Genomic DNA, 27,413 nt, shown 5'->3' on the forward strand with positions numbered 1-27,413 from the left:
ACCTATGTTTTCTCCATCCTGCATCTCCTACTCAAACCCACCCTTTGCCAGGACCTGAACTCCTTACCTCCCTTCTTCCCACAGAAGAGAAGTTTCCAAAACCCAAGCTTGATATCACCTAATTCTCAATTTGGGGCGTCAGCTGTCCCGCCCTTTGAACTCTGGGTTTGGCTCTCATTTGGCAATGTTAAGGCAAAGACACTGAAACAGGGCACCTGGATATCTCGATCCCAATGTCTGTTATAATGGGCAGGATTTTCGCTGCAATATGAGGTTAGGAATGGAGGCGGGCGGGCACATAATTTTGTGCTGTCAGCAGCATGCCGGTTTTCCTGAACCATACCATCCCCATCCACTCTTTGCGAGCCATTTTTCTGGAGGCTACCTCAAGGGGAGGATATCAACTTGCCCACAAGTGGCGGATAGCTAAATAAGCTCATTTAAAGGCCAGTTAGAGCCAATTACCAGAGGCTGACTGGAATTTTTCAGTTGGCCTGCCAGCCTCTTGTGGCGCCAGGGGCACAATTGCTGTTCAGAGGTTGTCTCCCTGTGGCAGAAATGGGGAGCGGGTTGGGGGGGGAGGAGGGCCGGGGTGGAGCTCCACGATGCCTTTGAGGCCGTCCCCTACCTACCTGGCCACAGTTCTGTGCAAGGGCTCCAACTCCACACTGGTGGCTCGGCAGCTGAGGCCATTTCTGATTTCGAATATAGTACACTTGCTGAGGGCACCTCAAGATGGAGGTGCCCTCACTCTCCCTTACCCGTGACATCAGGCTGAAGTTCCTTCCAGGCTGCTGTTGCATTCCATTGGCCCTCCAGCTTTGAGAGCCCAGCTGCTGCCCCTAATTGGATAACAAGTGCGCCCTCTGGTTACTAATTGGCCAATTCAGGCAAAATCAGAGTGGGGTGCCTGCTCCTGGCACAGTCCGAGGTCGGGACCCCCATTTGACCCCCCCCCACTTCAGGGTCCTAACCCAAAACACAAAATCCAGTCCAACATGTCAAGACAGCAGCAGGGTTCTGAACAAACATCCAAAGACACATGGGGATTGGAAGCTGTCAGCACTAGGGGTTGCGCACCCTGCCATTCTGATTAATAGTTTTACTGTTAATTTAAAATAATAACAATCAGGAGATCCTTTCCCTTCACCCCCTCCCCCAAAAGTTCGCAGCCATTCAAATGCTTTTTGAGTTCCAATCTATTTGGCTTTACCTTGATAGGAGAGAAATCAGGTGATCAGGAGTGGTAGGATCTGGGCTGAGCGGTGGGGAAGTCACGAAAGCGGCAGCCTTGGCCCAGTTTTTGCTCCAATAGTGCGTGCCGTCTGTGCCAAGACTGGCACTGATTGGCTCTCCAAACACAACATTGCCTAGCAACCAGAAAAATAAATGGTTTGGCATTAAACTTTAAATTCTTCCACAAGTGGCTTCAAACAGTCATCAGGCAAAACAGGCAGGAAAAGAAAACTGCACCCCACCTTTTTTCTTGGCTTGGGCTATGATGTCTGCCGCAGTCTTACTCATTACTTTTGTGACATAAAGAGGACAGTTGGTCTGACCAGCGATTGTGATAGCACGGAACACAGCTTCTGCCTCCAACTAAATAATAAATAACACATGTTATAGATGGAGCTCTTGGGTACACAAAAAGGTATTTTGTGAAAGGCTGTCAAACTCCTATTCAAAACGAGTGGCTTTTCTGTAGAATATACACACAGTGGCAAGTCACTCATTTAACCACTGCCCACTTGTTCAAATAGCCACTACTTACATTGATATAGTGCCTTTAACATCGTATAAACGTTCCACTTTACAGGAGTATTATCAGACAAAATTTGACACAGCCGCACAGGGAGACATTAGTACAGATAAAGAAAAACATGCATTTTTATTGCGCGTTTCATGACTGCTGGATGTCTTTAAGCACTTTACAACCAACAAAATAACTTTTGAAGTGTAATCATTGTTGTAACACAGGAAATGCGGACGCTAATTTGCACACAGCAAACTCCCACAAACAGCAAAGTGATAATGACCAGATAATCTGCTCTTGTAATGTTGATTGAGGGATAAATGCTGCAGGACACCAGGGATAACTCCTCTGCTCTTCTTCAAGATCTACACCATGGGATCTTCTCCATCTACCTGACAGGGCAGATGGGGCTTCAGTTTAATGTCTCATCTGAACAAAGACACCTCTGACAGTGCAGCATTACCTCAGTGTTGCACTGGAATGCCACCTTGAATTTTTTGTGCTCAAGTCTTGCAGTGTGATTTGAACCCAGAACTTTCTGACTCAGAGGTTAGAGTGCTACCAATTAAGCCACAGCTGACCCACACAGGTGACCGAAAGTTTGGTCAATGAGATGTCTTGAAGAGGACAGAGAGGTGGAAAGGCACTTAGGAAGGAAACTCCAAAGCTTAGGGCCTAGGCAGCTGAAGACATGGCCACCAATGACAGGACAATGGACATCAGTGATACACAAGAGGCCCAAGTTACTGTACAGACTAAAACAAAGCCACTTTTCAATAACCAAGTGCCTTCCAAAACTTAATTATATAGATGAGGAGACTGGAAATGCTCACTAGGTTTACCAGCTGATGTGTTCTGACTGCACCTTGAATATCCCTGATGCTGTTTGCGAGTGCACAGAAATTTATTAGAATTCTTTGAGGAGGTAACTAGCAGGATAGATAAAAGGGAACCAGTAGATGTAATATATTTGGATTTCCAAAAAGGCGTTCAATAAGGTGCCACACATAAGGCTACTTAATAAGATAAGAGCCCATGGTGTTGGGGGTGGTATATTAGCATGGATAGAGGATTGGCTAACTAATAGAAGACAGAGTTGGGATAAGGGGGACATTTTCAGGATGGCAACCTGTAACTAGTAGAGTGCCACAGGGATCAGTGCTGGGGCCTCAATTATTTACAATATATATTAATGACTTAGATGAGGGAAGTGAATGTACTATCGCCAAATTTGCGGATGATACAAAAATAGGTGGGAAGGCAAGTGGTGAGGATGACACAAGGAGTCTACAGGGGGATATAGACAGGTTAAGTGAATGGGCAAAAAAGTGGCAGATGGAATATAATGTGGGAAATGTGAGGTTATGCACTTTGACAGGAAGAATAGAGGAGCTGAATATTATTTAAATGGAGAAAGACTGCAGAAAGCTGTTGGCCTTTATTTCAAAGGGAATGGAATATAAAAATAGGGAAGTCTTGCTAAAACAGTACGAGGCACTAGTTAGACCATACCTAGAATACTGTGAACAGTTTTGGTTCCCTTATCTAAGGGAAGGTATACTAGCATTGGGGGCAGATCAGAGAAGGTTCACTAGGTTGATTCCGGGTATGGGAGGATTTTCTTATGTGAGGTTAAGCAGGTTGGGCCTTTACTCATTGGAATATAGAAGAATGAGAGGCAACCTTATTGAAACATAAGTTTCTTAGGGGGCTTGACAGGGTAGATACTGAGAGATTGTTTCACCTTGTGGGAGAGTCTAGGACCAGTGGGCAAAATCTCAGAGTAAGGGGTTGCCCATTTAAAACAGAGATAAGGAGGAATTTCTTCTCCCAGGGGGTAGTTAATCTGTGGAATTCTTTACTGAGGAGCTGGGGAAAAAACTGAAGGCAACTAGTTGTCCCACTCTTGATCATGGCAGTAATGCTTATCTGTTAAGTGGACGTGACTGGATATGGGGTTAAGATATGATCGAGTTTAGCTCATCTCCTATCCACTCCACTCCTCTACTAATGTGCTGATACTTAACACCTAGCCTCAAGGTGAAGAATAGTGAAGATTAGGAGAACTGCCAACACACATGGAGGTGAAGCCCATTGTGAATGAGCACTTCAGGAGAGCAGATGCCAAAACTGGAGCAGAAGCTAAAGTGTTTGTGTCTACTTGTCTTGACCAAGTCTTTAGCAAAGTCTTTATTACAGATGAGAGAAATGAAAAGCCAAAGAAACCTACAATACTTCCATCTTGATAACATTATGTAAATCAAGAAATGACGTGCCTTCATGTGAATCGTATCACTGCCTGCTGTTTCATAAATAAATTAAAAATGGATTGTGAAACATTTGCGATTTATGGAATCATTTATTGAAAACTTTTAGCATTGAAAAATGTCCCAAGGTTCTTCACAGAAGCATTATCAGACAAAAATGGATGCCAAATTGATGGAGGATTTATTAGGAGAGATGAGGAAGATTTTAAGAAGGGCTTACCAGGTGCCCTGGGAGAGGTAAAGAGATGGAGGGATTTAGGGAGGCTGATGGTATAGCTGGTGAGGTAAAGGAAGGGGGGCAGAGCACAACAGGTAAAAGTTGGAGAAGGTGTTTGTAGGGCTGGAGGAGGTGACAGGGATTGGTAGTGGTGTGGCAATTGGTCAGTGGGGAGGGAGAAAGGCCATGAAAGGCCAACAATTTAAAATTTGAGATATTGGGGGCCTAGGAACCAAGGTAGGGCGGCAAGAATAATTGTGATAGTTGAGTGAGCTTGGTGTAGAATAGGATACTTGTGAGATAGAAAATGGGTGGCAGAGAATTGCATGAGCTGAAGTGTACAAACAAGGAGGACAGGAGACCAACAAGTGCAGCACTGAAATAGTCGATTCTTGAGGTCATAAAGGTATAGATGAGGGTTTCAGCAATAATTGGACTGGTACATAGGTGGAGGTGGGTCATGTCATGGAGGTGGAATTAGTTGGTCATTGTGATGGTGATAATATGGGGTCAGCAGCTTGGCAGCAGCCAGTGAGGCGGGTGAATCAAATAGGATGCTGAGGTTGTGAACATTTAAGAACATATTATAAGTCTCCACAAACATCTAGAATGTCAATAAAAAACATCAAAGGTAGGTTTCTTTGGTCGTTTAGTGAAAAATCTTTATTTTCAGTGGTTCAAATTTAAGGAATATTCAGTCAGTGCAGTTAGATTCTAGATGCCCTGGGGTTCTATTGTTCACTGAACTATGTGAATAAAGCCTTTCATTTTAATTATTGGCCTGTGCAGCATACTGCCAGCTAAGACAAAAGGACTGCACTCTCACACTAATGCCTTGTTAGGGAGAATACAGTAAGAATTTATTGAAAGGGAATTACTTAGAATCTCCAGGCAGACAGTGCCATCAAGTACATTAACAGTTAAGGGTTACCAGATGAACTTTGCACACCCTTAGGGCCTGCAATCATCAGAAAGACCCTGGAAATTAGGCTGGAGACTGAGGATGAAAACAAGATAGATTAAGTGTGCTCGTTCACAGATAAGGAAAGGACGGATGATCCCAGTTTAGATAGGGGGAGAAGACTCTGCCTGGGTGAGGGTTGAACAATATTCTTGTCAGTGATGTATAAATAAGCTGTATACTTGTAATTTGGTAGAGTGCTACCTCAAGCTGCTTTGAGGTGGTTCTCTCCTTGCAATTGCTCAAATAAACAATTGTAACCTATACCTGAGCCTCCTGTGGTTTGCTTATCAAAGATACCACTACAGCCTGCTAAGTCAGAAGTACTTCACTCTCACACTAATGCCCTCTCATGCCACCTCATGGAGGATCGCTTGTGTTGCTGAAGATACACAACCCCTGCCTGCACCCAGTTTGAGATTATTATGAGAGTGCTCCAATTTATTAAGGCAAGGTATATGTTTGGATAGACCTCTTCTCAGACATTTTAATCTGTTTCCAATGCTGCCCGAAACCCACTCCCAAATGTTAGCTTAATCCCAGTAGTGTAGTCAGTTCAGAAGTGAGCTGTGGAACATCATAACACCATTTATAACTGCAGAATCGAGCCTTGGTTCTTACTGGAAGTGAATTGGAACAGGTTCAAGGTGGGAGAGAATATAAACACACAAACAGAGAGTGTTGCTTCATTGCTGAACCAGACAGCAATTCCAACCAGACTTCCACAGTTTGCAACAGAGCGATGCCCGTGTTCAGCATACAGACAAGTACCAGTGCCTTCATAAACATTCACTGAGGGAAAACATGCTGCTACTGTTTTACTTGCACATCATATGAAGCATGGTATCATCCATGGGCTGGTAGAGCATTCCTGACAGATGATCCATTCAAGGACTCCAGGCTATTATCAGCGCTGCATTTATATTTTAACCTCAGGGCACTGCTGCTCTCTTATCAATCTGATTTTGAACACAAAGGTCATTCACTTTTCACCGCTGTATCAATAACACAAAGTGAATCCTTTTGGTTCTGCCTTTACTGCAGTTCTCAAAGCACCCAGCTTTTTTTATTCTCCCCTCTCCGTCCTTTACCATCAGCATTCTCCCAATGCCATCCTTGTGCTGTCGAGCCAGTACTTGGTGCAACTGGACAGCAGCTCTTGGTACCACGTCCAATTGACCATCATTAATGTGAGAGTCTAGGCACAAAGGGCCCAATTTTAACCGTGTATGTGAATGGGTTTTGAGAAACTTAAAAAAAAGGGTCCTTGTGTCCAGAGGCTGTTCAATTATGAAGCAGTATAGCCTCATCTAGCCTAATCCCATCGCCCAATATCCAGTCCTCCATCCTACAAGATTTTTTCTTCTCTATCGCCTATGAAATCCCCAGCACCACGCTTGAAAGGATCAGTCAAGTTAGCACAGGCTAGATTTAAACCTGGGAATTTAACCAAATGAAACATCTGAAGTGTGCAGGCTTTCTTAAAAAAGAAACTCTTAAAAATAAATCACCAGACAAACGCAGAGTTACTATTATAGCTAAATTAATTTTAGCTAAAATTACAAATCTCAATTCTGTTCCTCCTGTATGTACCTCCAAGTTGCCTCCATTTTCTCGGACTCGAAACGTCAACTCTTTCTCTCTCTCCACAGAAGCTGTCAGACCTGCTGAGTTTTTCCAGAATTTTCTGTTTTTGTTCCATTTTCACTTACCTCTTACTCTTTTTATTTTTAAATTTAAGTTAGATATCTCCTTTTCTCTATATAATTTACTTTCATCTCTTTCCCGTAAAATAGATTGCTTTAAATCTTGACGCATCTGATTTATTTTTCTTGATTTCTAATGCTCACATTGTAGGTGGAAACAGGATTTTTTTTAAAATGGGGGGGTTCATGGGCTGCAATAAGCCAGCTTTAAAAGGGGAGTTAAAATTGTGATTTAGGGTTATTTTTTAATTTTGCAAGTTTAATATTACAGCAATAAGGCCAAAACCCCCTGGGGAGCTGACATAATCAGACAACCTGCTTTATTCAAACAAGGGAGTGTTAAGCAACTGAATTGGTCGGTGATGGATCCTGACGACACCCATATGACTGTACTCTTCTGCAGCTCTGAAAGGGTCAGAGGGTGAGCCTATGGAGCTTCTCCTGACTGGCTTGAGGATGGCACTGGCAATGACCAGCCACCATCAGTGAGAAAATGCCAGACCAAGGCTTCATGAACAAAACACAGCAATACCCAACTAACACCCACCCCCCCACCGCCGCCCCTCGCCTCCCAAAAAGAAAATCCTCTATGGTCTTCAAAAACTCAGCAGCTAAAGAACTCCTCCTTAAAGAGTTAAACCTTTCATAAGTAGTGGGTGACAATGTAAAACAAGCCAGGAGTGGACAGGTTAACATCTTTCCACAAACAGCATTGACGTTTACTGAGAAAAACAGATTGTGGAATACCCAGACCTTTCACCGGAACTAAACGTGGGCTCAAAGGTCAATCCTAATGAAGCAGAAGTAACAAAGGAAACTCTTAATTTTCCTCCAATTCCCTTCCCATGCTTCTTTGTTAATTGCTGTTTAAAGCACAATCTGTAGCTTCATTATAAGAGATGGCTGAAAACTGCAAAGAACCATCTTGGCTCAGCTTCCCGGCATTCCTATTCCCTCAATCGTACGCATTTTCCCCTCTTGCAGTGGGCACATTGCTTGTGTGTGCAAACTGGCTGCTGTATTTCCCTACATTACAGCAAGGCAACACTCCAAAAGTATTTCAGGTTAGAAGGGTCAAAAATTGCTCATCTCATTACCTCCTCTGGCCGACTGAGCACATGTCCCTCCGGACCGCTGATCCCCATCTCCAGCAAACGTCTTTGTTCCTGTAAAAGATGCAAACCATGTTAAAACTGCCACATGCAGATACAGTAATACTGTTGAATGAATTTTACTAACAAGGATTTAATTAGAAACTGGAATCTAGGCGAACAGAAAAAAAACAAGCTCCATCCACAATTGAGCTTCTACCATCTTCCAAGTCCCAAAATACAAAAGATAAAGTTATTGACTAATTATAGCAATCAATCTGTATCAATTAATCTACAATAGAGCCATTCATGAAGTGAGGAAAACCCTAAAGGTGGAGGGCTTTGCAAAGCGTGCCGCACTTGCCACACGCTACCAAAAATAAACTGTATCAGATTGGCTGGCCTTTCTCTGAGGCATGATTCTGCCCAAGTTAAGGGTGTTAACCTGCCTCCTGCCAATTAACACACCTCAGAATAGCAAATGGCTGTGGGGATGCTGTGATCGGCGGGGATGTATTTGCCAAAAATTCAGCCCGAAGTCTCAATGCACTGACCTGAGCAATGATATCTCCATTCTCCGCGTGGACTTGCATTATCCCTCCAAGGTCTCCCACATACTTACAGATGTCATAGAGCTGCAAAGCAATTGGGAAAACACAATGAAGAGTTTGTGCCAGGTTCAGCAACTGATTCGACGTTTCTATGGATAAACACCTCCCCATTTGGAATCACCAGCTACTGCCATATGAGCAGCTCACGACATTCTGGCTGCCAATGGGGGTAAAAACAGATTTCACTTCGTCCTTACATCTCCATTCCCTGGTCTTGCCTTCCTCAATCTTACAACTCACATTAAGTGGTACATATCAGGGTCTGGGCAAAACATTAATTAAACCTAAATAAAGGCCATCACTTTGGTCTTGGGTCAACTACCTCTCTATCATTTGCTGAATTCTTCCTTGTTCAATACAACTGTCTCTCCCTCCAGGGCTGGTCAGTCAGATCAAAATGGTCTCTTGCCTGTCCTGGACACACCAATGCTCCTATGCTATACCCAACCTCCCATCCAAACTTCCTCAATTGTCTCCTCATGCCATACCAGCGGCTTCGTGGATTCGGATGTTTGAATAAATGCCAAGAGGCATCTGTCACTATGTAGGGTCTCCAGGGTCCTGTCACTGGGGTCTGTCTGGACCAGAGACTCCCAACGCTGCTGGTCCCACTCACTGGTAAATGCAGAGTTATGCAAAGAAGGTGGAATTCTGTCAGATCTTCCTCTCAATTCTCCCTGTACCTGTCATCCAATTTCTGTGGCAACACGGGGAGCCTGGCAACAGAAACACGCAGGCTAATGGTTTTTGCCAAAATTTTCAAATTGTGAACAAAGGCTCCACATTTGTGAGAAATGTTTGATGTTCCTGCACACAGTTACCACGCTGGACTGGCTTTCATCTGCTCAGATAAAAGCAAAAAGAATTACCTAGTTAAAACCAGGTGCTGGGTTAATATTTCAGCAAACTGACGCATTTTAAATTTCCTCCAGAAATTAAACCATTGCATTCAGCAGAGCACCACAATGAAATGAAATGCCAGAGCTCTTCATGCTTTGCGAAATTCTCCATTTTGAGCAGTATTAAATATATGCAAATGGACATGAGTAGCCTTATAGCAGTATAGCAGGCCTGACAACGAACTGTGCTCAAGCCATCATTGGTCACATATTCTTGTCTGTAACATTGCAGTGTTTCTAGTGGGAGTTTGTGGAAAGGGGCCCTAGAGAGAGGGTTGAAAGAAAAAGAGGCCTGGTAGTTACAGAACATTATTGGTAAAAGATTTGGCAACATCTTACCAGGGATGGAAGGATGAAAAGATAAGTTAAAGTAGTTTTTTTCATCAGTATTTCAGAATTAAATTGGCACCCGTAAATTTTCGTAATAGCTAGCCATACGAGCTACAGCATTCATCCTTGCTGAAGCTATCAAAATCCCGCGATTGCTCTCCGTGGCTTCCAAAACCCTGTCCCCTCAGGATAATCCCGGATATGAAGAATTTGAGCATTCTGGAATCCCAGGATAACTCCAAACGCCTATTCTTAAAAGTTACCATGTGAATATTGTGCTACTGTGGCAGATGTGCACACAACTAAAGCCAAAGAATAAGAATACAGGTTTCACTTTTTAAAATTTTTACCTCAGCATTCGACATCTGATATAAATCTTTATAAGCCAGGTAGACAAGGAAGGAATTCACACCTGTCAATAATAAAACACAGATACAACTCAAAAATATGGTAAAATAGGGTTAAAATAAAATATGTTACCTAGATTGGGAAGGGGAACAAACATCATTTTTGAATTAAACTACACTCTGTAATACCAATAATAAACATGCTAAGGAAGACTAAGGAACTGGCTATTGTATCCCAACATAACCAGCAAATAGTTCTGCATATTTTCCTTAAAAAGGCATTTAAAACTGGGTTACTCACAAGTGGTGAATTGACACTGATTAAAGTGTTATTTTAATTAATCTTTTTCAACTGACTACTCTTAAAAATAATCAAGAAATGCCATAAATCGCGGTATATAAGTCGAGCTGAGGTATGGGACTACCCCATTTTCCTGACCCCAAAAGTCAAGTTTTTGCATATACTTGGTGTGTAAGTCAACCCTCGCCCCCTTTTCAGCCACAACATGTTATCTAGTCAGCCTCAATTGTTTGATCCCCAAATGCATGTTCTACTTACTGGTATCGTATAACTGGGTGCAAGGGAGAACGCAGGCGATATGGGCTATGTTACAAAGATATTTAAGACACATCCCCACTCTGCATCGGATGCCGGTAGCATTTCAAAATGGTGACCACCCACACTTACGGTTCACTTTTATACTCAGCATATAGGGGGAGACAGTGGCATACTAGTAATGTCACTGGACTAGTACTCCAGAGACACATGGCAACTGGTGGAATTTCAATTCAGTGAATAAATCTGGAATATAAAGCTAGTCTCAGCACTGGAGACCATGACAACTATCATCGATTGTCATAAAAACCCATCTGGTTCACTAATGTCCTTCAGGGAAGGAAATCTGCCATCCCTACCTGGTCTGGCCTACATGTGACTCCAGACCCACAGCAATGTGGTTGACTCTTAGCTGCCCTCTGAAATGACCTAGCAAGATCAGTTCCAGGGTAATTAGGGATGGGCAACAAATGCTGGCCTTACCTGAGACGCCCACATCCCATCAAAAGATTTAAAAAGTCAACCTCGTTTTTGGAGGGATTTTTCGAGGCTTCAAAGATCCACACATACACTGATATTTATGGCACTTTTGAAAGCAATTTTTTTTTACTTGCCTTAAAAATTGTATCTAATTTTCATTCAATAAATGAGGGGATAATTTGTTAGGCAACTTCAAGCTCTCGTTTAGCTGAAGTATTGTGGAGCAACATTCTTGATGTTTCCTTTTCAAATCCATTACATAAATAAGTAATTTTTTCTATTTCCAGTTACACACAACACGCTCAGCATTACTTATAAATCACTTTTGACTGAATAATTCATGGTGGTCTTATTAGGCTTTAAATGTTACCATCTGTGGCCAGCTTTTAGAATAAGCAGCCTTCAACAACCTTATCACATAATTCACAGGATGTTCATCAAAAAGTCATAACTAGGAATGTAAATGTATAAGGCACATGGAGCAGGGTTGGACACATTGTCAATCTGTTGGACAGGGGAGGTGGGCCATTCCTGGGGGTAGGATTGCTCATTGGTGGGGGAAGGAGCTGGTGGTTGGAAGCCTCAAGTGGAGGTCGGAGGCCTGGAAGGGTTGGGGGGGAAATTGAAAAGAACAGAGACACTCGGAGACATGGGGAGGAGAGGGAAAACCAAATGAAGATGAATTTGAGGCAAGGGTTGGAGGGGGTGGGGGGGGTGGGGGGGGGTGTGCTGCTGCTGCTGCTGGTGGTGGGAGAGGAAAAATTGCCTTGAATGGGAGACCCTTCATTTTTAAACTGTACCCCCAATTTCTAGGTTCTTCCACGAGAGGGAACATCCTCTCAGCATTTACCATCAAGCCCCCTCAGAATCTTACATGTTTCAATAAGATCACTTCTCATTCTTCTAAACTCCAATCAGTATAGGCTCAACCTTTCCTCATAAGACAACCCCATTCATCACAGGAATCAGCCTAATGAACCTTCTATGAACTGTTTCCAATGTAAGTATATCCTCCTAAATAAGGAGACCAAAACTGAATGCAACACTCTAGGTGTGGGCTCATCAATGCCCTGTACAGTGGGGTAGCAAGACTTGCCTATTTTTATACTTCATCCCCCTTGCAATTAAGGCCAATATTCCACATGCCTTCCTAATTACTTACTGTACCTGCATGCTAACTTTTTATGATTTAAGAGGCCTGTTATTTTAGGTTACAATTCCTCCCCTGTTTTGAGAGTTTCTAATACAGCTCCAATGTGAGATATCCAAGGGTGCACATCAGGGCAGCTTTGTAAGAATGCCAAGTCCTCCATTTTAACTGCAAGCTCACTGCTGTGGATGCTTTTCCTCTGGGGCCTATAAAACAATGACTCTTTTCGTGAAACAGGAAAGAGCAGATCACTGATTCAATCTGCAGTTAGTTGGCTTCTAAAGCATATGCAATCTATGTAATACCAATTCACTGTTTCAAGACAAGCAGAATCATAGAACATATAACGTAGGAGACCATTCAGCCCATCATGTCTATACCTGCTCTCTGAAAGAGCTATCTAATTAGTCCTACTCCCCTGCTCTCATCCCACCCCCTTCCCCTCCACCACAGCCCTCCAAACTTTTCAAGCATTTATCCAATCCTTTTTGAAAGTTCTTGTTGAGTTTAGTTCTAACATCCTTTCAGGCAGTGTATTCTAGATCATCACAACTATAAGACCAAAGGACATAGGAACAGAAGTAGGCCATTCAGTCGATCGAGTCTGCTCGGCCATTCAATGAGATCATGGCTGATTTGATAATCCTCAACTCCATTTTCCTGCCTTTCCCCCAAAACCCTTGATTCCCTTACTGATCAAAAATCTATCTCAGCCTTGAATATACTTAACATCCCAGCCTCTACAGCCCTCTGCAGGTTCGCTACCCTCAGAGAAGAAATTCCTCCTCATCTCTGTCTTAAATGGACGACCCTTTACTCTGAGATTATGCGCTCAGTCCTAGACTCTCCCACAAGGAGAAACAACCTCTCAGCAGCTACCCTGTTTTTTTTGGCTCCCTCCCTTTTTGAATGAGTGCATTACATTGGCAGTTTTCCAATCTTTGGGGATTTTTCCAGAATCTGAGGATTCTTGAAAGATTGTTACCAGTGCATGATTATCTCTGTAGCTACTTCCTTGAATATCATAGGATGCAACCCATTAGGTTCAGGGGACTTTTGGCCTTTAGCCCCATTAGTTTCCCTAGTACTTTTTCTCTGGTGATAGTTATTGCATTTATTTCCTCCCCTCCCTTTTGCCCCTTGATTATTGCCGTCTACCGTGAAGACTGATGCAAAGTATTCATTCAACTCCTCTGCCATTTCCTGGTTCCCCATTACTATTTCCCCAGCCTCATTCTCTAAGGGGCCTATGTTCACTTTGGCCTCCCTCTTCCTTTTTTATATACTTAAAGGAGCTTTTACTGTCCGTTTTTATACTAATTGCTAGTTTGTCCTCAAAGTTTATTTTCTCCCTCTTTATTTTTTTTTGGTCATCCAAGTTTCTCACGCTCAAACTGAATGCTAAATCCAACCACGTTATGGTCACTGTTTCCTAGGGGATCTTTTACTCAGATCATTTATTAAACTGCCTCATTACACATTACCAGATCCAAAACAGCCTGATCCCTGGTTGGATCCACAACATGTTGTTCTAGGAAACTGTCCCGAATACATTCTATGAATTCTTGCTCATGGCTACCTCTGCCAATTTGATTTTTCCAATCTACCCATTGTTAATGTACAACCTTTTTTACATGCCCTCATTATCTCCTGATATATTCTCTGTCCTACAGTATAGCTACTGTTAAGGGGCCTATAGACTACTCCCACCGGTGTCTTCTTCCTCTTTTTATTTCTTACTCTCCGCGTTAATAAATTCTCCGCATCTTCCGGGTTTTTTTTGCCAATTATCTTAAATGTGTGTCCTCTAGTTACTGATCATTCTGCCAATGGAAACAGTTTCTGCCTTTCTACTCATCAATAAAGGAGGGAGCTCCTTCACAAAATAGGCCTTAGCAAACTCAACTTATGCTTTCGAATGGCAAAATAGGGCAAAGAAGGGTGCACCACATTGGCACTAAGCTCGCCACAGCAACAATCGGTTGGGGGTATATTCAGGCCACCAAACAGTGCTGCTTTAAACACATTTAATCAGAGCTGAGCCTGAAACTGGGAAGTCCAGCATCATTCATGACAGGAAAACAAACTGTCAGTAAAGCTGAGCCAGCAGAAAAGGTTCCCACATAGTCAGCCACTTACTAAAAGCAACTCATGACACTTTCCCTGACAGGGTGGCTAATTACACAAAGTAGTATTGATCTGTTTGGGATTCAGCGCTCAGTCTTTGCTGAGCTTATTCAGGATGCTATGGCATCACTGGCCTATGCCATGGTGGAATCAGTATTAATCATTTAGCTTGCCGCTCAGTGATCCCTAAAAGATAGAGTGTGAGCGAGAGAGAGAGAACAAGCAAAGAGGAGAGAGAAAGAGAGAGAGAAAAAGAAGAAAGGTGACAGAGACAAAGAGGGAGAAACAAAGTAGATAAAGAAGTGCACTGACAGAGAGAGACAGATCGAGACAGGTACACAGAAAAAACAAAAATATAAAGAGCAAGAAAGACAGAAACTAAAAAAAAGACTGATGCACACAAAGACAGAGAGATAATGAGAAACAGACTTAGGGGGAAAAGGAAATAAAGCCTCTCTAAGGAAGTGAGTTGATTAGTGCAGATAGGAAAGGTTAAACAGAAACAAAAGAGGAGTCAAATCAGAGGCTATACTCAACATATGGTGAGAGGCTAATGATTCTCTGACACTAGTGCTATAAACTGAAGGCTTAAAGGAAGTTACTCTTCGTGAGTGTTACATGTGAATTTAATACACGTTATATGAATATAGATACTGAACAGAAAGACCTGTTCTATAAAGGTGTTGAACAGACCTTTATCTTTGACAAGTGTCTGGATTTCTTCTTTCACACCCTCATTCCAGTCGGTGATGTCCACGTGCAGTGAGTAATCGCAGCACGATTTGCTGTCCGCCCACTCCCGCCATTTCTCATAGGCAGCAATGACACTGCTCTCGGGCTCTGGGACCACGTGGTCAACTGTGAAAAGACAGGAAACACTGCGTCAGCGTGAGACATCTGGGAATACTTCAAACTGCCTCGACCAAAAATCGCAAATATCCACATTCTCACTTTTAGGCTGCTTCAATCTCCTCTTATATCCGAGATCTCTACGCTCCTCTAATTCCTGAGCATCTGCAATTTTTATTGCCTTACCCTGGTGGCCATGCCTTCAGATGCCTAGGCCACAAGCTCTGGAATTTTCACCCCTAAACCTCTCTCTCTCTCTCTCTCTCTCTCTCTCTCACTTTCCTCCTTTAGACACTCCTTAAAACCTACCTCTCTTGGTCATCCAACCTAATATCTTGTTATGTGACTGGGTTTCACAATTTAGATTATAATGCTCCTGTGAAGCATCTTGGGATGTTCCTTTACCTCAAAGATGTTATCCAAATATAATCTGTTGTCGTTGCTTGTATTTTTTGCAGTGCTACAAAAATCAATGCTTACATCCTGGTAAAATGCAAACAGCTTCAGACATACACAAGATAAGTGATTTTAAATTGATTTTATTTACCATGTACATGGAACCTTACCTCCTTAGCCTTTCAGATCTACCGTGCCTGTGGGAATCATGGAACTGTAACCACAAGACGGTTATGAAGAGCTCGGATTTCCAGAATGATTGACAGGCAGAAACTATTGCTCACTCAGCCAAGCTGATTTATCCTCTCTTAAAGGTGTTATTTTCACACAGGCAATATTTTCCTAACCAAATTCTCAATGACAACTTTGCCTTCCCTACAATCCAGCAGCGAAGCGGGCAACCATTGGCTGTCGAACGCTCATGGGTGGCGCCAGCAGTTTGCTGGCATGTGCTTCATTATTGCCCATATGGCACCTTGCCCAGTTGCTGATCGTTCAGGAATAGCTCACGTCTAAGGTCTATCCCATAGAGGTTACAGAGTGAAGAACTGGCCAAGAGTACCAAACTGTAGCAAATGATCAGCACACCAGTGCTGCTCAGATTATTAAATAATCTGAAAATAAACCAGCCTCATTCTCTTCTAGAGGTGTGGTTGCATGCTGAGGTAGGTTCCCACTTAACTGCCCACCTTACTGCATTTCACCTTAGTGGCTGTCGAGTATAATCATTAACAGCATCGGTAGACTATTATACCTCAAGGTGGCATTAGAAGCAAGACCAGCTCTGTCATCGCAGAATCATATAGCACAGATAGAGACTATTTGGCCAATCCTGCCTGTGCTCATTCTTTGAAAGAGCTATCAAATGAGTCACATTTTCTCTCCCCCACTCTTTCCCCATAGTCCTGCAACTATTACTCCTTTTCAAGTAGATATCCAATTCCTTTTTGATACAACTGTCATCCTTGCCCGAGGCCAGTTACGTCACAGGCCAGGGGTTGAGTCTCGGGCATTCTATGACTCTGTATCACACTGACCAATGCTTTGCCCAATGGTCCATTGGGACAGCTCAATGGGTGTCCTTGAGCATTTTCAGCCTATACTGAGTTCAGCGTTTTTGTTGTGGCTTTCTGCACATTCAGCAATGGGCTGTATCTCAATCATGCCACATGGGACAATTAACTCTTTCACCGAATGTTCAGCAGCCTCTGATTTAACTCCGTTTTATCTCCCAGTTTAACTTTTCCCATCTGCACTGATCAAACCACTTCCTGAAAGCTTTCTTTCCTCTTTGTCCCAAGTCTGTTGCTCATTGTCTCCGTCTTTGCGTGCGTCAATCTCTATCTTTCAGTCTCTCTCTCTTTCCCTCTTCGTACTTCTGTTTCTCTGTGTGCTTTTTCTATCTGTCTGTCCAGAGTACCAGTCAAAGTGCTTCAGTCCCGTTGTGCTCCTTCTGAATCTGCTGAAATACTGAGATTCTCTCCTCCCAATTTTTGCTACAGTCGAGATGGAACTGCAATCTGCAAAAGGATTAGTGAAATGGGGTTTTTCTGGATCATCACTGAAAGGCAACCAAAGTCCGTTCTGAGCAAATCTCAAATACAAATAAAAACCCACCAAATTTCTTGTGATGGTGGGGAGGGGTTTCAAAATCACAAAACAGAATTGAAAGAAAGAATGGGAAACCTTGGGGAGTCAATGAAATAACTGCAGGCCCACATTCAAAATATTCCTCAAAACTTATGCCTGTAACTGTGCCATCTATCAAGGAGGCTAGCATTTCTCTCAGTCTTCAGCTTTGATTTCTCTGAAGAGGCTCAAGCCTCCGCAGAACATTAAAGGCTAACAAAAAAAACAGTTGAATGCTCAGATCTGAAGCTGGTGTGCACTTAATTTCTTAATTGACTCATGTCAATATAATATAACATAATTGACACCTTGCCCAAATGGCATCAGTACCCACCACCCCCCGACCTCTCTCCTACACCATCTCTCCCGGCACAGAATTTGGCTCTCAATTAAGCAACAAAGTACATTCACAGCAGACTCAAAGCAGGTTTCCCTTGGTTATATATATATTTTTTAAACAGAACTCATTTTCTCCACTGGCACAAGGAACAAGGAATCATTATATTGAGGTAAACCGCTTTTCAGAAACTAGGAGGCAAGGAGAGAAGGGGATAAAAAAACATCAGGCACGCTGGCCTACAGATTCTTAAAATCCCCAAAGTGCTTTTATGAATCTGTTTAAAGACTTAAAACAGCAAACATAATATTTCTGCAGCAAGCCTAATGATTTTGATGTCAGTCAAAAGGTCAACAAACAAAGCTGAAGATTTTAAATCTGCCAAACTCCAGAAATATGGAAGATTTAATACTTAGGAACTGAGGCACTATTTATCATCACCATGGGGACCCAATGAAATCCGTATCTGAAACGTATTCTGTATACTGTGAGCCATCCTAAATTTCCAGGTTTCTGTTGCTACGAAAAGTGTGTATTTCTTTTAAAAAACATCGTTGCTATGATGCTTTGTTTTTGTTGTCTCTCAACATGACTAATACAACCCAGAGTTCAAGGAGGTAGCCATTTCTCTAGGGTCGAATTGAAAGCTTTATGAAGAAAAACTCCTTATAAACATGCTGGGGACTTCTGCAGGTTCTTAACGGCAGGACTCCTGGAAGTCAGTCGCATTTGGATTTGAATAAATATCCTGACAGTTATCATTCCGTAGTTGTTCCCGAGGAAGAGGCAGTGTATGGGTGTAAAAGTCTCACAGAGTTATGTTCACTGAGCTTTCCTATTCCTCCTGCAGCACCATTTCTTTCCTTGTTTAAGGACACATTAACAGCCCCAATTTCTTAAGGAGTCAACAGCGTTAACAATGGTGCACCTATGTAGTAGAGTTCACAACATTTTTCATACCGTAGATCCCCAGACGTTTTGCATAACTGGCAAGTTATGCCACAAGTCACGACTGGGTGGCGAGCTGAATTGGGAAACTTAATTGACTTCTGCCAGAATGCACATTGCAAGTTTTCATCGGCCATGGACAAGGCATTACCCATGCCAAGCCCTGGGAACCTTGGGTGGTAGCTCAGAACATGACCTCTGCCAAAACCCTCCCAACATATCCCCACCTCCACCCATTCGAAACAGGCGCAAGTGCAACTTTTCCAGATTGGCGCTAGATTTCTCGTGATGCCTAGTTACTGCTGAGACATCTAGATAAAGGTGAGCCCGGGAGTACCTGCTAACAGTGATATTTATGACCGTTAAATAAATCACCTCAAAGTGCTTCACAGCCAACGAATTACTTTGGAAAGTATTAGTACTTGTAACGTAGGGGAAATTGTTTATGCAGTATTTGAGCTAACTAAACCTAATAGAACTATGAGTTTTACAGCTTCATCTCTGCAACGTGGAATTCATTCCAGGTTCTTTTCCTTGCTCCCACTTCTTACTGAAATCTTCAGTTTTCCTGCCAGAGTCCCGTAACTGGTGGTAGTCAAGATTTTCAGGACTTCCACCTCAATCACCCATCTCCACATGTTCGGAGGGTTCTTCAATGGCTCTCTCACCTAGCGTCTTCCTATCCATCACTATTCATCATGCATTATTACAGTGCCCTCACTTCAAAAGTACTCCATTAACTATAAAACGGTCAAGGCTGCACTGAGGAAAGGAGCTCAATAAACTCAGGTCTTCTTTCTATTATGCAGTAATGGAAGAAGAAGGCATGGCATGTGAGGCTCCATCGGTTCTGAGCTACCATCCAAGGTTCCCAGGGCATGGCATGGGTAATGCCTTGTCCATGGCCCATGGAAACTTACAATGTGCATTCTGGCAGAAGTCAATTAAGTTTCCCAATTCAGCTCGCCACCCAGTCGTGACTTGTGGTATAACTTGCCAGTTATGCTATTCAAGTAAATTCCTGGCCTTCTGGCTGCCAGAGGTCCACTTGCTACCTGCCAATTAGTTTACCAGGAAATCACAGCTCAAGTATGTGTCAGGTGCACACCAACCCGTATGGCGGTAACTTTAATTCCCAGAAACATCCAGCCGATGTATTTTGAGTTGCACTTCCCTACTTCTGGGTAGCCGCTTCTAATATGTAGGGCTGCTCCTTCCTAACGCAGAGAGGGGGGGGGAACACAAAGGTGGTGCAGTCCAGAGGCCGCATAGCCTCTCCCTCATTATCTGAAACTACAGAGTGGTTTCAGTGTGAGGGATCACAACGCAAACCCAAATTAACAACTTCTTCGCTCGTCCCTTGCTGCAAAACCCAATTATGGGATTGAGTCATGCAGATAAGGGCAGGCATGAGGAGCAACAGCAACGTGGCGCAGGTGGGCAAGTCATAATGACTCAATTATATTTTCTCCAAAACTAAAATCCCAGCACTCCACAACTGTCTCCCATGAGATGAAATGCAAAAAACAAAAGCCGGCAGCTCAGAATGTGAAAATTTCCCTGAAGACGACAGCGCCAAAAGGGTTAATTAATTGGATATAAATTACGCACAGGCAACAGTGTTCACTCAGGATTCAATCAGGCAAGTAAGGTAAACAGCCTGGCATGGTAGCTTGTTGAGTGCTTACCCAAAGGGCCCTTGAATAAAATGTCAACACTAATCCAGTCACACTGTTGGTTTACTCTGAAGTTGACACTATTTCCAATAACTGAAATTTAGGTGCTTTCACAGTGAAAGAGAAAAATGCAGCCACTTTAACCATTGTAGATATGCTAACAATGTCATTCTCTTAAATGACAACAGTCTCCTTAGTAAAAATGCACAGATCGCTTACTACGACTGATGAAAATCCATCCAATAAGAACTTCCAACAGTTTCTGAAGAGACAGAAGAACACTTGAACTCTTCTTAAAATATCAGAGACCGTCATCTTACTTCACACTTACATGACTCAATTTTGAAACAAACATCATAAAGAAATAACATAATCCAGGCTCTCCAAACGCCAAGGGAAACCCTAAGCCCATATTTTTGCTCTCAGGTTGGGAGCACAGGGACAGGAGAATTCCCAGCTCTGCCAACCAAACTTTGAAAAGTGGCGGGGGGGGGGGGGGTGCTGGATTGGAAGTCGGACCTGCCGTCCGTAACGCATACGGATGCTGCCTGGTAAGGTGTTGGGCAATGTGGAAGGCCCGCCTCTGTGCTCCAGCACAGTGCTGAATTAAATGAAAAAAGAGGGCCATCCAAATGAATCACCAAGTTCAAACCTGCTTCTGCCTGGTCTAATCTGCACACTCCAAATTTCACACTCCTGGCCTATCAAAATCCCACCTCAGTGGAGGCAGCTGGTGATCTAAATAGCCAACTGCCTCTGTGAACTGCGCATATGCAAACCCTGGCCTAACTTCACTCCCACCCACCCACCCCACCACCTCTTCCGCGAAAATGGAATATGCCATGTTTGGGGGTGGGGGGGTCACCATTGTGGCAAAAATATGCGTGCTATTGTCTGAACAGTGAGGACTGTTTTCACCCCACCCAGTACTAAGCCTCAATCCTTACACAAGCATCTTAGTTAGCAGTGCCTTTATTCCCTGTCACAATCATTCAATCCGTTCTGTATTCAATACACTTGATGAATTTTTTGTATAGTTTATAATTCAAAGTCATGATATTCAAGAGGAAAAGGCCATCTTTCCCAACAACCTTGCTGCTTTAAGCAATCTTGGACCTGTCCTATTTCTTGTCTCTTGTATGATCGATACTATTGATATCCCCACCAAGTCATTTATTCCACAACTCTACTAATCTTTAGCTCAGAAATTGTCCTTCTTCATTTTCAACTTACCATCTGCATGAAACTTTTTGCCTTAGTCATGGATTTGTCCAGGTTTGGCACCTCAATTATAATACTGGTCAATCAGATCACATCAAAGTCTCCTCTTTTCCACATAAAGTACATCCTTAGGTGGGGCGATGGTCATTTTTCTGAATTTTTCTTGCTAATAGGGTCCTCTTGATTAGTTATTCATAATCAGGGAATTTCTGCCTCCATTAAACTAACAGATTGAAAATCAGAAGCAAGGTGCCCAAGAATTCTGACTACACAGTGACTTGGTGACAGGGAATGGTGAAGGTTCTCCTATAATAACTGAAAGGCGGAAAATCGACCCTAGTCTGGAGATCACCATGGCTGCTCACATTTGTCCTGTCTCAAGGGCAACATTCTCTTAATGTCTTTGGGATTCACACCTCAGGTCACAGCTGTGGCTACTGTGGAGACCTTCACTCCTACAGATACAAATACTGGACAAACCTACTTTCACTGGCACCAGTGATCGATTCTTTTCATGATTAACGGACAGACCTCCAGTCAAACATTTTCTCCAGGAATTGCAAACAGGTTTTTTTTTTAAAAAGAGGCACACAACCACCTTTATTTTGAAGCTAAACAGTTCACATTTCAGAAAAGCAACTCAGTTAAAGGTGCACACATAGACTGCATCTCGATCTAGCGTGCAGCAGTGCATTGTTACAGTTCACTCAGGAAGTCAGAGTTGCTATGGCACCGTGCACATTGTGGTCTGGAGCTATGGATGGCAATGGTAGAGGCTCCGCAACATTCTTTCCATCACATAGCTGACCAGGAATCACTCCTGCTCTTAGTGCCTGCCACATGTTGGATTTTCAGACTGACACTCAACCTTTTTGGCCATGTTATGAACGCACCTTCCTTGGCCATCAAGTCCTGGGGTGGGATTCAAAACCAGAGTTTCTGGCTGAGAGGCAGGGACGCAACTCAATGCACCACAATATCCCTCCAGGTCAAGTATGTGATGGTTAAATTTGATCTAACTTAATAAAGGAGACTTCTGTGGTATCAAACAGAGGCTAGTTCAGTAGAAGCAAGAATTGGTTCAGCATTATTTTTACAATATATTTAACAACATTTCTGGAGAAAGGCTGAAGGGTGTACTGAGTAGGCAAGACTACTCTATAAAAAAAAAACTTACATCTATATAGCGCCTTTGACATTCTCAAAATTCCTGAAGCTCTTCACAGAAGAATCAGACACCAAAGCAAAGCAGTAGACATTAGGACAGGTGACCAAATGTTTGGTTAAAAGTGGGATTAAGCAACATCTTAAAAGGAAGAGAGGTGTAGAGCTGAAGAGACAGTAGGAGAGGAATTCTGAGCTTACGGCCACTAACAGTGCAATGAGGGAAGTGAGGGATGTGCAAGAGGCCAGAATTGGAGGAACACTGGGTTCCTAGTTCGGTGTCTATTTACTGAATTCTGTCCCAATCCCCAAGTACTATTCAGTTATTCAGAAATGCAGAACTGAAATTCTGATAGCCATTTTGAGCAGGAGTAGATCAATCCCCACTGGACAGGGACCAGCAAGAGGAGGTGTGTCAACATAATGACTGTGGCTAAATATTTCAGGAATGTTCTACAGATTATCACACAATAACCAACCATAAACGACAAGATGGTGATCAGCAACTTTATGTCTCAATCCTACTTTCATGAGAAACTATCCTATTGTTGAACTAAATCACTATCTAACTTGGCACAAGTTACTGAAGTCAAGAATGCAGTTCACAGACACACAGGCAACAACTGGTAGCGTCCCATCCTTTCATCAACAAAAGTTTAGAAAATGTTACTGACTCCGTCATCTTAATGTACAGTTCGCTTTGCAATTCTTTGCCAATCTCTATGCTGTACTCACAAATCAATCTTTAAACGGTCTCAGATGTTCGCCTTCAGGAAATAAGGTAGGGAAACCTTCTCTCTCAGGGGCCATAGGCTTCCAACATTCAAGGAAGTGGGACTTAAAGTGGATAATGCTTTGCACATGAATGGAAGACCTTTTTGTCCTGTCACAATTCCCAAAGGAGCAGATAGGGAATCATGAAACAGATTAATTTACTTACATTTTTGTGCTTCCATCTCTTTTGTTGCCTTGCCTCTCCTTTGTTTTTAAAAATGATATACCCTTCCACACCACTTGCTGCTACAGATCCATATAATCATGCTCTTCTGAAATCAGGACTCCCATCTCAAGTGGATGCTTGATTCAAAAGAAGAACATCAAAGCTCTTCCTGGTATCCTTGCCAACATTTTATCCCTCAACCAACAGGTTAACTGGCCATTATCACATTGTCATTGCAGGACCTCGTACACAAAATTAGCTGCCATGTTTCCCACATTAACACCATTTCAAAATTACTTCATTGGCTGTAAGGCCCAGTGGGACATCCTGAGGTTGTGAAATTATGCTATTTAAATCCAAGTTCCTTTTCCTTCTTTCTTTTACCCAGTCATGTTCCTTTCCTGCCATACATACACCCCTCCTTAAGGTCACCAAAGATCATGCGAGAGGAAGTCAGGGCACCCACAGATTAGCAACAAAATAATGGTGAGGTTGCCTTAAACGCTACATTGCTCTCCTCCTGACATCCTCCTTAAGTTTAAGCTTCACGCACTGCTGGAATTCAGCATCTGTTTTAGGTTGGCTTGCCACAGAGGTAGTAAAATTCTGCCTTTTGCTTCCTGAATCTCAGCCCGTGAGAATGCTTTCCCACTGACTGTGCATGATACAAGGACTAGATTACGGGATCAGCTCCAAGCCTACATCTGTGGCCTCTGGACTCTACCCAGGCCAAGGTACATGCCTATTTTAGACAAGTCACTCTCCTGCAGTCTGTACAGTGTAACAGTATTGCTGGGTTGTGCACATTCTGAAAAACTTCTATTGATGATTGAGACACACAGAAGAGGGAGGGAGCAATGTGTTTAAACCTTTGTCCATTTAGTGCTTCGTAAAAAGGAATGTGCTCATTACAAATGTGCATCCTTGCATGTTAACCTCGCTTATCAGGAATGTGAAGCTGAAAGATTCAACTTGCATGCCACTGGTTTAAGGAGTTAAGTCTGGCCTGATGCAAATTTTCACAGCTCTGTTCTGAAAGTCACATGCCAAGCCCAGCTCACAACCATAATGCCAAGGTTGTTAAATAACAGACATGTCATTTTTAGCATTTTTGAGGCACAATGCTGAAGGTCACAAGTCACCATGTATAATAAATCAGTCAGAGGCTGTGATCAACACACTACAAAGTGTTCAGTGGCTACATTTAAAAAGCCAATAGCAATCAAGTCAGTTCAATGAATAAAGCATGTCAACATTTTGATGACAAAATAAAAAGCTTGCATTTATATTGTGTCTTTCATAACTTCAGTAAGTTCAAACCACATCACTGTCATTTAAGTGTGTTTGAAATGCAGTGAATGGGTGTTTTATATAGGCAAACGCAGCAGCAAATTTATTGCTTAGCTCACCAAAGCAGAAGTGAGATACATGACCACATAATCTGCCTTTGTGATCAATGCTGCCTAGAACAGGAGAACTCCCCTGCTCTCTTAGGATAATGTCACTGGGTCTTTTACATCCACATGAGAGGATAGATGGAGCCTTACTTTGACCTAAAGCACCACAAGGTGTCATCCATAACGCTTTAAGTCTCCTGAGTGACCCAGAGGGACCAACTCCCCATTCCCCTACACAGAGCTGAAGAAGGATCATACGGACTCGAAACATTAACTCTGTTTCTCTCTCCACAGATGCTGCTAGACCTGCTGAGTTTTTCCAGCATTTTCTGTTTTTATTTCAGATTTCCAGCATCCACAGTTTTTTGCTTTTATCTAAGGAGCCAAAGTGATCGTTTTCAACTTTCCTATCAATATTTTTGGGGGCTGCAAAGTACTTACCATAATCTCAATGGCTAGAAGGGGTTTGATCCATCCCTGGTATCACACTCGCACCCTACCCCGAACTCTGAAATATCATTACATTCCTAGACAAGAGCTGCCAAAATAGTGTGAAACACAAATAACCGCAACCCTCTTGTGTTTCATCTCAATACTGAGTCACAGTGTCGGTCAGCACTGGGCTTGAAGGTAACTAAGGCTGATGAGAGGAAAGCCTCCTCTCCCCCTCTGTGGTTGCAAGATGAGTTTGGTTCATTTGAACGTGATTCCTGGTGAACACTGATGCAGGCACTGCACAAACAGTCTGCAACTTGGCATGAATTGCACTATATTTTGGCAATCTCCATCCAAATGACCATAAAGACAGCTGGTGCGGAAACTTCAAATGTCACAGGTGCAGTAGGAAGCTCTGTTCAAGGTCAAGCATGAAGTATCATAAAAACAAAAAGCTAAAAGCTACTGCGGATGCTGGAAATCCAAAACAAAAACAGAATTACCTGGAAAAACTCAGCAGGTCTGGCAGCATCGGTGGAGAAGAAATCAGTTAACGTTTCGGGTCTTCATGACTCTTCGGCAGAACTGAGTATAGTTAGGAGAAAAGTGAAATATAAGCTGGTCTAAGGTGGGGGGGGGGGTGGGGAGAGAAGTTGAGGGTGTGGTGATTGTGGAGATAAGCAAGCAGTGATAGGAGCAGATAATCAAAAGATGTCACAGACAAAAGGATCAAAGAGGTGTTGAAGGTGGTGATATTGTCTGAGAAAAGTGCTAATTAAGAATGGAAGACAGGATACTCAACGTACATTGTTTGGTTACCAAACAGGGATCTTTACCCAGCAGCAAATAAGTGCTTTATATTCAACACTGGAGTGCTTGATCTTGACATTGGATGGCTAAAGTGGGGAGATTTCCATTCCTCATCTTGAAAGTTCACACAAATTTCATACATATTTAGAAAAAAACTATGTAGCCCTTGATCTTTAGAATAATCAGAAGTTGATGGCAGTCTGGGATTTGAAATATATTTAATATCAGATTTGGCTCAACTTGTAACACTCCCACCTTACAGTCAGATTGTCATGGTTCACGCCCTTATGATAAAATGAGAGGGACAGAGAATTCTTCTGTTGTCCTGGCCAACGTTCTTTTTTAAACAATTATCCTACTGCTTGTGGGATTCTTCTCTGTGCATACTGACTGCTGCATCTGCCTACATTACTGATACTGCACTCCAAGTAATTCACTGTATTCCCTTGGGATGTTGCTAAGAAATGTAGCAAATGCAGTACATTTTCTAAAAAAAAATGAGGAACTATATAACTAAATCAAACCCAAATTTTATCTAATTGATTATAACTCCTTTTCTCTTTTCAACGTTAACTTGAAATGTTTTGTCACTTTTTGGTTTCTTTGTATCCATTTTAAAAACAGAAACAACTTCTGAGGGAAACATGCCTTGACTCCAAAACAATTCTAAAACATATATTCCAGGCAACTGGAAGTCTGAAGAATTGTCCTGCTCACGTGTAGTGGCAGCAGGTCAATATTTGGTACACAAAATCACAGAAAACAAGGAGGAACTTTCCAAAGATGAAGACATCCATCTGCAGCAGCTCAAGTCGACGCCCAAATAATCGCAGCCACAGGATGCTAAGGGTTAAAATGACCTCTTTACCTCTCCTACTGCACATCTGATTTTTATCGCTTCACCCTTGGCAACAGTGCCTTCAGCTTCCTAGGCCCCAAGCACTGAGCTCCTAAACCTCTCCACCTCACCCTCCTTCAAGATACTCCTTAAAACCTACTCGGCTAATGTGACCGCTTGTCCTAATATCTGTACGTGGACCGGTGTCAATTTTTGTCTGATAATGTTCCTGTGAAGTGCCTTGGGACATTTTGGCACATGAACGGCACTATATAAAT

At 42.7% G+C, this 27,413-nt stretch overlaps 1 protein-coding gene across 4 annotated transcripts in view; it reads right to left on the minus strand.

The window, feature by feature from the left end:
- LOC144685725 (dihydropyrimidinase-related protein 3-like) overlaps positions 1–27,413 on the minus strand; it is a 187,538-nt gene that overhangs the window by 62,853 nt on the left and 97,272 nt on the right. For all 4 annotated transcript variants that reach the window (XM_078550548.1, XM_078550547.1, XM_078550550.1 and 1 more), the window contains exons 4-9: positions 15,189–15,353; positions 10,186–10,247; positions 8,550–8,630; positions 8,002–8,070; positions 1,479–1,599; positions 1,214–1,370 (exon numbers count right to left, since the gene is read on the minus strand). In XM_078550548.1, the coding sequence (XP_078406674.1) occupies positions 1,214–1,370; positions 1,479–1,599; positions 8,002–8,070; positions 8,550–8,630; positions 10,186–10,247; positions 15,189–15,353 (655 nt within the window). The remainder of the gene's footprint in view (positions 1–1,213; positions 1,371–1,478; positions 1,600–8,001; positions 8,071–8,549; positions 8,631–10,185; positions 10,248–15,188; positions 15,354–27,413) is intronic.

The sequence above is a fragment of the Cetorhinus maximus genome, chromosome 10, assembly GCF_964194155.1.
Source record: "Cetorhinus maximus chromosome 10, sCetMax3.hap1.1, whole genome shotgun sequence".
Lineage (NCBI taxonomy): Eukaryota > Metazoa > Chordata > Chondrichthyes > Lamniformes > Cetorhinidae > Cetorhinus > Cetorhinus maximus.